Genomic DNA, 13,627 nt, shown 5'->3' on the forward strand with positions numbered 1-13,627 from the left:
AATAACAAATTAATTATAATAATTATATTACAAGTCTGCTTCGATTGCCCTAATAATTTCAAAAAAACTTTACATTTTTAATATTATACATAATACACCGGAAGTATAATAACTTACAATTGTTTTCCCTTAAATAATCACATAAAACCATTTTTTAATTTAATAACATGCATAAATAAAAGATTTCAAAACCTAAATTATCTTCATGGAAAACCATCAGAATATATTTCCTTCTTATTTTTAATTATTTAACCTAAACAAATAAAAGCCCGATTTATATGTATGTATACCATATATGTATATTTGTTGTTATATTTTTATTATAATTACAAACCATTAGTTAAATTATATATTATTAACTTATTTGTTGCTTATGCAATAATTTATAAAAAAAATATATTTTTAATTTTTTTGTTGTTCGTTCAAAACTAAATTAGAAAATATTATTATGTTTCCTAAAAGTGATTTAACACTAATCGTGACTAATTTCAACTCGTTTTAACTCGAGTCGGCCGCTTACAATGCAGTAATTAAACGAATATAATTAAGTATATATCGAAGCGTCTTAAACACTATATACAGTGTGTTAAAGATGACGATGTTTCACATTTAAAATTTTTTTGTTTTATTATTTTCAATAATTTTGTTTTAATTTTTTTTTCAACTTTTGCTCTTTTTTTGTTTTCTTAATTTTTCTAAAACGCAGTTAGTTAAAAATTTTCAAAAGGCACGTGAAATTTATGTTTAGAGCGAAATAGCATTAAAGCGGGGTCAATTTCACCGCGCAGGAAGACTAATTAGGATTTCTTAGATTTTAACAGTTTAAATAAACTCGTTATATTTCGTTTTTATTAGAAATAGTTTAGGTGTAACAACATCGTATAATGAGTGCTGTTTTTTACAATAATAAATATATTTTCTATAATTTTCATACACAATAAGATTTCATACGTAACAGATTATTAGTCTGCTAGTCTGTGATTTGAGTATTTTTCGTTTTATGCATATCTTTTGTAATTTCTTCATTTGTATGTAGTTATTCAATATAATTTGCGGGAATTTATAAATTTTAACTGCAGCTAAACGAGATATGTATTAAGTAATTTTCTCTTTCGTTTCTAACCTCACTTAAGAGTTTATATTTTTAAGCATAAACCATATAAGCTTTCCATAATCAATTTGCTTTATATATTTTTATAATTTTAAGAAATTATCTCTGCAATTTCCGCTACTAATAATTTGTTTACCTTTACCTCCTTCAATACTTCTGCTTGTATCACTTAAAAGTCTGGATCGTAGTCTCGCTGATAACGAGACGCTCGACTCGCATGATTGCTATTGCTACCGTTATTATTGTTGTACGTGTACATTGGATGCGCATCCGCAAAGGCATCAGGATACTGATGATATGGGTGCTGATGCTGTGACATCGTATGTTGTTGTTGATGGTGTGGTTGCTGATGTTGTTGCTGCTGGTGGTGATGATGATGCTGATGATGATTATTATGATGGTGAGCACGTTGCAAAGAATCACCCTTTTGTGAGTAATTAGTTTGAGAATCGTACAAATAATCGCCGTGACGTGTGGAGCGCCAGCTGTCGTAGATATTGGAACCGTTGCTGCCGTGTAGGGAATTCGTGAAACGCTAGAGGGTGTTAAAAAGAGAAGTAGGGAGTATCAATTTATGACAGACGCGTTTGTAATCATATAAAATATTCCTGAATTAGTTTGGAATTGCAGAATTCTCACAGCGTTCTTCTTGACCGAATATATTTATATTCGAGTGGTATAGGTCATATTTTAAAACTAACAGGATTCGCAATCATGAATGAAAACGAATCATTAAATCATGAAAAAAGATTGTTTCCACTAAACGAAATAAAAATGCATTTAAAGATAAGTACTTAAGGAATACGATACTACTGTCTAGAATTCAGCAAATCCACTTTATTTGCGATTGAACTTCTAATTAAGCGAAAAGAAACTCAGGCAACTACATTCTTTAACAAATCATCTTTGTTTCGATGAGCGGATGAGAAATTTGATGAAACTTTATAGATATTTAACCGAGTTTCATTCCTTGTGAGTTTCTCAAAACCATTTCACAAATTATGGGTTTTACAAGTTCTTACAATCCCTTTGTGATTGATATATTTTATTAAGGTCGTTTCTGTGTCCGAAATACAATCGTTAATTCTCCAATTACTGACGAGAAGCGAAAATATAAGCAAAATATCATGTTGTTCGGGTCAAAGTTCAAAGGAACTTCGGAGTATTGGTGCTTTAACTTACCTTTGGTTTAATCGGTTGCTTAGTGTCATTCCAAGCATCATCTATGTTATAGAAATCATCGACGCCATAATTATCTGCACCACCCATGTGATTGATCTTCAACTCATTCAACATATCGTTGGTTAGTGGTATGGGTGTCTTTTTGGAGCGCTTTTGCCGGTTAAGTAGCTATGGAAGTAAAACGGAATTAAACACCACAACTAAAAAAAGTACCACCTATTATAAAATACTCACCACAGTCACACCAAAAATTATAACGAAGATCAATGAGCCCACACCTATTACAATTATCACAATCGCCCATTGAGGTATCAGTTGATCTTCTTCGGCAAATTCAACCATAGGTGAAAGGGACTTGGGTATCACTGAAAAGAGAAATAAAATTAAATACCAATATATGGAAATGACGGTCTCAGTCTCATCATCACTCACCACTAAAGTCTGTGGCCGATGGATCTATAACATATTTTCCCATTAAGAATGTCTCCTTGATTAGTTTTTCCTCCTTCCCTTCGCGATATTGCGCATTATTGTTAGCGCTCTCATCCTCATTGTCGGTTTCGTTTTCCGTAACGGGTTTGTGTGTCAAGATCATCTCTGGTGGCGGGTGAGTCAAAGCATCGTGGAAGAGTTTCTTGATCTCTAAAGTGTTTACATCTTCGGTGATGTTTGCAAGTTCTACATAGTAATCCACAAGCACGCTGCCCTGGCTAAAGCTGTCAATGCGTACTTTTTTGTACCAGCGAGACAATTGCGGCGCCTTGGAGTAGACCTCGTTAAGCTGCAAGTGAAATGCAAATTAAATACACATAATTCTGACCAATAATGTACGGAAAACTTACCTCTGCCTCCACTTCATGCGCTAGATTCTTCCACTCGACTGTATTGTGATCTAGTAGTTCCGGTTTCCATGCAAGCCCATCTATAATCTTTATTGTTGCTGCGAGGTCACAATCAGACGTGCAGTGTCCGGGTTTTGTAGGTCGTGGAGTTGTGGTCGTTGTTGTTGTGGTTGTCGTCGTTGTAGTACTGGTGCTGCTGGACGAAAGTAGATCCTCAAAGTTAATACTCACCGTTCTGCTTTGTTCCAGCAATTTCTCGATGGATATGGGTGTTGTGGATGGTGTGGGCCAACCCGTGAACTCGGTGGTTGCACGTGTAGGTGGTCCTTTCTTTATGACCACTGCTGGTGAGTTGCCCACTTCGCTGGCATTATCGCCACCAGTTGTACGCGGTGTAGTCAAACGTTGCGCGCCTATTCGTTTGTGTACGCCTTTTGGAAAGACTACCTTGAAACCAGAAGCAGCAGTAGTGCTGTCGACCCCTTCAGGTGCTGCGGATGAACTTGCTTCAGTAGTTGAAGCAGCTTTCATTGCTGCCATAGAATCCTTGAAGGTTTTTACTGCGACCGTTTCTACGGGTTTCTCAGTGGCTGCGTTAGGTTTGTAGTCTTTCGGTAATAACTGTGAAATATCAATGCTCTCGGGAATTGGTAAAATGTCCTTAGTACTTGTCTCATTGAGTTTATAACCCGGTGGTAGAAGTTTGGATATGTCGTTAGCCTTCAACGGTATAATACCACCGGCTAATTTATCAGTTTCATCGTAGGGTTTAGAAGGTGGCTTGTAACCAGGTGGTAAAAGCTTGCTGATATCGTCTAGTACGGCAACAGCGGGTTTCTTAGTTGGTGCTGTGGTAGTGGAAGATAATTTGTAACCCGGTGGTAAGAACTTGGAGATATCATCCACAAGCGTTACAGCCGGTTTGGCTGTCGTGACTGCTTTCTCTTTATAGTCCTTCGGCAGTAACTTTTCTAGACTATCGTCGAACTTAATTTTACTGAAGAGATCTGTGATATCGGCTTTGGTAGTGGCTTCTGTTGTAGTTGGTGGCTTATATCCTTTAGGTAAGAGACCTGCAAGAGCGACGTCCTGTACAATTACAGCATTATTCTTAAATGAGCGACCAATTGTGGAGTTACGAGTTGGTTTCTTTCCTTCGGGTTCTACCACCTCTGGTGCAGCAGACGTTGTAGTAGTAATCTTACGATTCTTATACGATGGACGTGGTTTGAAACCTACTGGCAATAAGCCAGCCAATTCATCCATTTCACTCTCATCGAAATGATGCACCTTCACTTTTGAGGCGGCGGTAGTCTTTGGCTGGAACTTACGTATATTTGGTACGAATTTCGAACCTGAGGTAGTAGTGGTGGCCTTTGTCGACACATCCATTTCGGTAATAATGGGATATTTACCAGAGAGTAGACCACTTGACAGTTCCGATTGCACACGATCTAACTTATCGATAATGCTTTCAGTTGAAGAGATCGCCACATTCGTGCTGGACTTCTCCGTTACATTCCCCATTACTTCCTCACCACTTTCTGAGACTTCGTCTGTTTCCTCGTCTTTATTAGTTTTCTTCGACGCTGTCTTTTGTGCATGAATTTTGCGTTCCAGCTCGGAGAGGGTCTGCTTGGTTTCCTCTTGCTCAATAGCGGGGAAAGGTAGGAATCGTGCACCATTTATACTACGGCTTGTTTGAATGGAGGCGATTACAACATAACTCTCGGTTGTATTACTCATAGAATCATCATTGGTTGTGGAATTGTCGGCGGCCTTTTCGACAACTTCAACTTCGGCTGCTTCCACTTTGTCCATTTTAGCCGGTTGTACTTTATTTTCCATAAATATGGCTTCTTCCTCACTGGAAACTGTTGTTGTACGTTGTGTGACCGGTGTGGGGTAGGCGGTTGAGCCATTCACTACGCTTTTGGTAGTCACTACTGATATGACCTCGCGATCGATAATGTCTTTATCATTTACTGGTTCTTGACTTACATCTTCCGTTTCCTCAAATTCTTCATCTTCTTCTTCGTACTCGTCTTCATCGTATTCAGCGCTACCTTCGTAGTTTGCGTCTTCGTTATCTTCCGAGTGTTCTAATTCAGTCGCCTTATGATTTGCAGGCATAGCGGTAGTTGTGTCGTGATTTGCAGTCGTTAGTATCTCTAATGATTCTTCAACTTCCTGATTGCTTACGATTGTCTGAGGCTGCTCTGTAGTGACCTCTGATACTTCTACTGTGGTAGAGATTGTAGTGGTGGTTTCACTCGCTGAAGTAGTCGAAGACTGTTTTGGTTTAATTTCCTTTACAGTGGCTTCTGTTGATTCTTCTTCATCCGCATATTCATACTCGTACTCCGAGCTACGATGTGTGGTGACATCTATTGATTCGTAATTTGATTCATTACTCGCGTTTTCCTCATTCACTTGCTCAACGGTTGCTTCTGATTTGTCATCATCCAACGGCAAAGCTGTTGTCTCTTCGCCCTCAGCGCTGATTGTGGACTGTGTTGTATCTGCAGTTGTTATAACTGAGACCGTTGTCTCTTCGGCTTCATGCAGTTCGAACTTTTCCAGACTTGTTTCTTTTGTGGAGCTCATATCCGCTGGGCTACCACTTTCATCCTCGTAATATTCTTCGCTATCACTGGTGGGTGTAATGGCTGATGTCGTTTTCACAGAAGCCGTCGTAGATTGCTTGAAGAGAGCCTCCTTGACGGGCAACTTGACGCGTCCGGCAGCGAGCGGTCTCTGCACTTTCGCCACATTTACGGGTTCATTAATCTCGCGGCTAATGAAAACTGGTCGTCTAGGTTGAAAGCTGGTCGACTTATTGCCAGTAACGCGTCCAAATGTGGGACGTTGTGACGAGGTTTCAGGTGTATTATAAGGAGTCGGTTGTTGTTGTGCTTTTAGTGTATTCTGCGAACGACTTGCACCGAAGCGGTTGTATCGTTTCGTGCTAGGCGCTGGCGATTCCGTGCTGGCTGAGGGAGCAGCCGAATTAGCGCTACTAGGTTGGAAACGATTGCGCGTGTTTTTGAAAGATGATTGCGAGAATGCGGACTGGCTTGAATTTGGTGATAAATCGGTATTGTAGTTCGAGCCGCTAGAAGCTGCGGCGACTGGGCGATTACGATTAGAACTGGGCACGAAGCCACTACTGCCGAAAGGTCGTTGAAACGAGCCGGATAAGCTATTCGCTGATGGGCGATTGGCGGAGGATGTAGCCTGAAAAGTACGAAAGGTTAGTGGATTGTGAAAATTGAAAATTTCCGTGCAGAGGGTACTATATCTATTTAAATATTAACTTGACCTAGACAGCATATGTAAAACAGACGGACGGAGTGAGAGAGAGTGAAAGGTAGAATTTCTGTCCAAAATTTGGGAGAGAAATAGAAGGAATTTTTATTGGGATAATTATTGAACTATTACATTTAATACGAGTATTGAATCAAGTAGTTAGGATAGAGCTACAGCCTAAACCCCTGAATATGTATGCTGAATCATTTTTGGAATTTGTGGCCTTAATAAATATATAGATTTCTATATATCTATAAGTAAGGGATTGAAATCTGAATTGGCAGCTGGTTTAACGTTTCTGTGTTAATAAATTAAAAATATTCTTGTGAAATTATTATATTGAATGATGACACTCTGAACGAAATTAGGGATTAAGGATCGGAGTTTCTATATCATTCTCACAATTTTTGTTTTTTTCAGTTTAAAATAATTATCGACAAAATCACTTCGAGTTCGCAATATTTAAAATAAAGCTTTACTGCTTTGAAATTATTATTACATGGATTATATATAGGCAAAAAATAGTAAGACTTTTTTATTTAAATTTCGCGCGAAGACTCTTTCGTCAAAATAAACATTACGCTTTTCTTTCTGAAGTACATAAGGTGCATTCGACATTTTACTATACTACTTATGAGTGAAATTACTCAACAAAGAAGTTCCATTAAATTTTGGGTGCGGAATAAACTTTCTGGTGCCGAAACGTTCAGAATGATGGAAAAGACCTTCGGTGATAATTTTTTGTCGGGAGCAAGTGGTTTTAATGGGTACAAATTATTCAAGGAGGGTCGGAAACGAGTTGACTACGAACCTCGTCCAGGATGGCCATCAACATCAATTGATGATCTACATGTCAATAAAAAAAAGAATTGGTGCTTGCGAATCGACGATTAACGGTCAAAGATCTTACTGACATCGTTGGAATATCCAAAGGATCAGTGAACACCATTTTAAGTGATCATTTGGGCCTAAGAAAAGTGAAAGTGCGATTGGCACCGTCGCATACTACATTAATTCTTCGTGAGTTTTTTGCCAAATGTTGAACCAATATCATGCTGCAACCAGCGTATTTGCCTAATTTGGCATCGTGTGACAACTGGCTATTCAGCAAACTAAAACGACCTCTCCGGGGAAACCCTTTTTAGTTAATTTAAGTCAAAAACGTCAAGGTTTGAAAAAAATGTTGGTAATAGTGTATTGGGGCCAATGGGAATTACTTTGAGAGGAACGACATATATTTTGAAGAATAAATTAAGAAACAAAGCCTTACTATTTGTTGCTCATAGTAGTAATTATAACATCAGAATGAAAATATTTTCGTATTTACTGAATAAATCTTTATACATTTACATTTCACAACTACCATTAATATTTTTAATTTTTTTTTGATTGTCGTTGATTCGGTAATAAATGCGAAACTATTAGCGACGACATGATAAATTTCAACATCGGGATCGGGATTTTTATAGCAGCATCACAACTCTGAGAATTTCGAAACAACAGCTTCAGTTTAAGCTTTCAAACGCAATCTCCGTGCTTTTTATCCTATCGCCACAATTGTATTGTTACAGGTTTAGCAGCAGGGTGCGGTATAAATATTAACCAATATTAGTTTATAAGTATGTATGTACATACACTCTCAGTATATATTTTGTACAATTTGCTGCAATGTGGAGCAGCAGTTCGCTTAGTGGCGCTACAAGTTAAATAAACTTGCACACATTTATGTGCATTTACATATGTATGTATAGGTATTAATGTGTAGCTCGTTTTAATATTATTGCCGGCGTTATGCAATTCTGCGAGCGTGACATTTTTGTTGACTGATTCCCTTAAGCGCGCTGTGTCTTGTCATATCGCTCCACAGTATATGTATATTTATATATGTGTATTATATACATATGTATACTATAAATGTACAATATATGTACATTCATAAGTGCATAGGTAAGTATGCTTACATATGTATGTAAGTTTATAAAATTGCTCCCAACCGTCCGTTTTGCTTAGCAATGAAACTATTACCGTTAGTGCCTGACTACCTCTTCGCTCAATCTGTTTGCTGTTAAAGTATTGAAATACTTTAATTTCTGCTGAGTAAGCGTAGCACCTCTCTCTCTCCATTATTTTTTTGTGTTTCTGGCCTTTGACGCACCGCGGCGCGGCAGCAAAATCGGGCTTGGCCTTAATTTATTAAAATGTTACTATGAGTTGCTCTACAATTCGCTATTTTCAGGTAAAAACATTTATGGTAAAACACTCATTTTGCAAGTTATTGTTGTTGTTGTTGTAAATTTAATTACTGAAAGTTTCTAAAATTCGATAATATATCTGTACCCCAATTGGCAAATCGGTAAAAGAAACTATCGCGAAGTTTCAACAAGGCGCTCTTATAATGACTCCTGATAGGTTTTACAGATGTTACACTTTTACCACAGATAGTTCTTTGCTCAGTCGATTTTATTTGTAATTTCTATTACCCTTGAAGCCTTTAGACGCTTTATTTTAGGAAGGGTCCGATCAAACTATAAAACTGCTATTTTCTAGTATCGATCGTTCCATGGACCTCCCGAAAGGGTCATTTAGATGGGTACCTTTAGAAATTGTTCTATACATTAACAATTATAGTATGTGTTCATTGAAAAAGAAAATTGTGCTTCCACCAACGGAAAACATTCGGAACGGAACGGAAATATCACCAAAACTTTTTTATTAAATCTAATATTGTAAACTGAAGAAGGAAGAAAAAGACCTTGTTTTACTTAATTAAAAAAAACGTGTTGGTTTAGTTATATAAATATAGTTCTATGAACTATGTTGATTGTTAAAGTCTTTGTCATGTAGACCATATTCAGCTTGAAGTGAGTGGGCCAACCATCACTATAAAATTCCTTAACAATCACTGATTTATCGACTCCCGATGTTCTCAAACGCCAATGAGTATAGCATTTCATTCTTACTTAACTTAACTTAATTCGGGTTGAGCCGCTACTTTAATGAGTTTATACATATATATATGTATGTACTGTTTTATTTCCACTTATTTTAACTTTAACTTTCTTAACTCAAGTAATAGCCTTGACAGACGGCAGCGTTAATCCGGATTAACTGCGCACTTAATCAGATCCAAATTTGTAGGTGACAGACGGCAGCTATGCTAGTTTGAAACTCTCATAAACAGCTCATTGTCCTTTTTATAATATTTTCAATGAAAATTGATAGAAGATAAACATTGCGGTTGTTAGCCGACCAATTTTTACCAAATCATTTTTTATTACAAAAAAATATCAACACATTATTTTTAAAACTGCATCATAACATAGAAGTTTTATTGATATTATATTGAGAATTTGATAAACAGCTGTCAGGGTTGCTTGTATTTCATTCACAATAGATGAAAATTGGCCATTTTTAACAATGTTGCCAACGAAAATCTCACAAACTCCCTAAAATTTTGAGAGTTATTTTTGGATTCAGCAACGGAGTTAGCCGCGGTAGCTCCTGAATTAATCCCGAAAAATGCAATTAATCTGGTTTAACGCTGCCGTCTGTCAATTAGTTATAACATATAGATATTATTTTATATTTTATTGTTCAGCCTGGCATTCGGATTTTCACTCACCGGCTCATTGAAATGTGCCAAAAATTGTGACTGCTGATGTGGCACATTCGCGCGTACGGGACTTTGTTGTGATGGCACAAAACCTCCACCAATCGGACGTATTGCCTTGGAACGAGTAAATCCACTGGCTGCGGTGCTGAGGCCCGTTGAAGCGGGCGAACCAAAGGGGCGCGGTGAAATGTCGTAGTAATCGGTATTGCGGGTTTGCTGATTGGAAAAATAATAGAAATTAGTAAGAAGCAATATTAAGTCTTATATAATAAGGATGCTAGTGTTTTAATTGAATACTTGTTACAACTACAATCATATAAATTTTTTTAAAAACAATTCACAAATACAAACGATTCTTTACAAGAACTTTGATCGGTCAGTTTGTAAGGTAGTCTAATGCTATGGTGACTCGATCTGAACAATTTCTTCGGAGATTGCACCCTTGCTTTGGACAATAGCTCATACATAATTTCGTGAAGATATCTCGACAAAAGAGCTGCTTTTTGGCGAAAAAAGGATGAGTATGAAATTTGAGATCAATATCTCAAAAATTGTGGGACTAGTTGGCATATATACAGACAGACGGACGGACAAACGGACATGGCTAAATTGACTTAGCTTACGTCGATCATTTATTTATACTTATACTTTATTGGATATCAGTCGTTTCCTTTTGCGAGTTACAAACAACACAAACTTAATGTACCGTTCAGGGTATAAAAAAATATAATATAACATATACTTAGAAGCAGTCCAACAATGTTTTAGTAGGTTAATGCATATTTTTGATATATCTTTTCACTTATTTTAACATAAATATACCTATATCACACCCGCACAACAAAACGAACTCGTTGTTCTGCTCTGTTTGCCAGTATTAGCAGCAGCAAAATGATGCATGTTGCACGTAATGACAACAAACGAGGTGCAGCGAGCATACCCATTTTTCGATATTCGCGTTATTTCTCCATATTTGGACTCGTATGAGCAAGTTTTATTACTTTCGATTCAAATTTTTATACAAAATATGCATGTATAGTATTTACATACTATCTGCACACATATTCTCGCTTATATCGTTACCTGATTGAGTGCGTTTTGTGGCATTTGTAGTCACACTTTAAGTAATTTAGAATATTTGTAACGAGTAATTTGTGGCACCGCTACACAAAGTCAGTCAATTGCTTGCGGATATGAAATCATAAATACACATACAGTAGCGGACAAAAAAAAGAGGACTTATATAAAAAAAATGTTCATGAAACTTGGTTTATATACATAAGTATTCGAAACAAAAGTAAATAACTTGGTTCAAAATAAATATTTCCATTTTTTATTAGAAGCCGAAATAAGTATTTTATATTTCAGTTTCTACTATGATACTTATAAAAAATTTTCTCAAAACTAAACGCGATACAATGAAAACTCGATTTTTTTTTAATTAGTAATAATAATAGAGACATCAAAATGTCTTGAATTAATATTTCGTGTCGCCTCCTTTGTTTTTTATCACGGGTTTTATTAGTTCGGGCATGGAATGAACTAACGACTGTAAAATTTGTGCCGGTATACCGTTATACCAAATGTCTTCAATTATTCGGTCAAGTTCTGACAAAGTTCTTTGTCTCTTCTTGGTTATCCGCGCTTTCATGATGTGCCAAAGGTTTTCTATGGGGTTTATATCAGGACTGTTCCCAGGCCAGTCCAGTGATAAAACATCCAATTCTGCTAAATATTTTTTAATCTGAAAAAAATTAAAATGTGTATTAACCAAGTCTTTTTAAAAATGAAATGTTAATAAGGTTATGTAATATAAAAAAATGTTACTTACCGATTTGGCTTGTTGGTATTTAATGGCGTTAATATTTCCATCAATCAAGGCCAAATGTCCAACACCATGATAGGAAAAACACCCCCAGATCATCCGATTCCCCCCCTGCCTGACCGTAAGTTTGACACACTCATTACTGAAACGTTCACCAACTCTTCTGCGAACGTACGACATTCCGTCTGAACCGAAGATATTAATTTTGGACTCATCCGAAAATATGACCTTTCTCCAATCTTCTTTGGTCCAAGTTTTGTGCAGTTTCGCCCATTGGAGGCGTTTTTGTCGCATTTTTACCGTCAATAGTGGTTTTTGGCAGGTCGACAGGCAGTTAGTCCGGCTTCTTGAAGGCGCCGTCGTACTGTTCGCGAACTGATTTCGGTTCCATTTGATTCCTGAATTTCGCTTCTGATGTCATCAGCTGTTTTAAATCTGTTCTGAATACTAATCCGCTTAATATGGTGGTCATCCTTGATAGTAGTCTTCTTCGGGCGTCCGGAACCCGTTTTGCGTTTTAAAGACTTAGTCTTCGCATATTTCTGAAGGAAAGCATTGACAGTAGTTTTGCTAAAATTTATTTTACCACTAATTTCTCGTATACTCAAGTTTTGCGATCGCAAATCCAAAATTAAGGCTTTATCAACTTCAGTCAGTTTTGGACTTTAACCACATTTAATTTTATTTGCAGCCATGTGTATACTCAGGAATATAAATAAAAGCGTTTTATTGTAGCTGAATAATGTACTTGCTAAAATAAATACTTACTTTTATAATAAAGTTTGATTTGTTAACACTGCATCGATTTAAAGTCACTACAACTAAGTGTCCCGTTTTTTTGTCCGCTACTGTATACATATATGTACACAGGTGTATATATGTATGAAGATATCTTTACCTGTTGCCTTTATACAATTTGTAAGCGCTTTATAGCCTGCTAAGCGGTTCACTTAAGCTAATTGAGTGCGACAAAATAATTGCTAAGCCCAGTTCCTTCTTTGTTATAGTTTGACTGCTTCATTTTCGTTATTTTATTATATGTAACTAAGCTTATAACAAAAGACAATTAGAGCGTTGATATGAATTTTGCCCATGAAAACTTGGAGAAATTGACTGTGAAATCTTCATCTAGCCTTAACGACATTAACATATTTATTAACTGTATAATAATAGATTTTAATAAAAATATGTGACCTGGTCTACGAAAAGGGGGCTAACGTGCGAAAACTAGTTTTCTGGGAAAAGCTGTTAAAAATAATCGTCAGTTTCTCGTTATCTCATTAATTGTTCTCCTTTTTTTTGACACCTAAGCCCCCTTTTCGTAGACCAGGTCACATATATTGAAAAAATTAGTAACCATTGAGTATGGTATATTGAGGGTTTTCATTTACTACTCCGTAGCAGCAAAATTTCTATAATTACTGCAATGCTATAGCTACCGATCTCACTTTGTCGGGAGCCATAGCATAACAATGTAAAAGTATGTGCTCTGCTCTGTTTGGTGCAAGTGTAGCTGTAGCACATTAAAATTTTTATTAGCTCTGATCTACACCGCTCCCAATTTTTTGCTACCGCTACGCCAGAGCTAGCACAGCACTTCATTTTTGGCTATTGCTACAGCTATAGTTTTTTACCTAACAAAATTCCGAGCAGAGCATATATGTATGTATGTATGTACTTTTACATTGTTATGCTATGGCTTTTCAAACGATGAGTATGTTATAATATGTATATTGTATTAATTT

At 36.6% G+C, this 13,627-nt stretch overlaps 1 protein-coding gene across 1 annotated transcript in view; it reads right to left on the minus strand.

The window, feature by feature from the left end:
- Positions 1–360: 360 nt before the first annotated feature.
- LOC126754491 (uncharacterized) overlaps positions 361–13,627 on the minus strand; it is a 121,518-nt gene continuing 108,251 nt past the window's right edge. Inside the window, exons 3-8 of the mRNA XM_050466503.1 lie at positions 10,067–10,273; positions 3,136–6,372; positions 2,726–3,074; positions 2,528–2,658; positions 2,294–2,461; positions 361–1,646 (exon numbers count right to left, since the gene is read on the minus strand). Coding sequence (XP_050322460.1) covers positions 1,281–1,646; positions 2,294–2,461; positions 2,528–2,658; positions 2,726–3,074; positions 3,136–6,372; positions 10,067–10,273 — 4,458 coding nt within the window. The 3' untranslated portion in view covers positions 361–1,280. The remainder of the gene's footprint in view (positions 1,647–2,293; positions 2,462–2,527; positions 2,659–2,725; positions 3,075–3,135; positions 6,373–10,066; positions 10,274–13,627) is intronic.

This window comes from Bactrocera neohumeralis, chromosome 4 (assembly GCF_024586455.1).
Source record: "Bactrocera neohumeralis isolate Rockhampton chromosome 4, APGP_CSIRO_Bneo_wtdbg2-racon-allhic-juicebox.fasta_v2, whole genome shotgun sequence".
NCBI lineage: Eukaryota > Metazoa > Arthropoda > Insecta > Diptera > Tephritidae > Bactrocera > Bactrocera neohumeralis.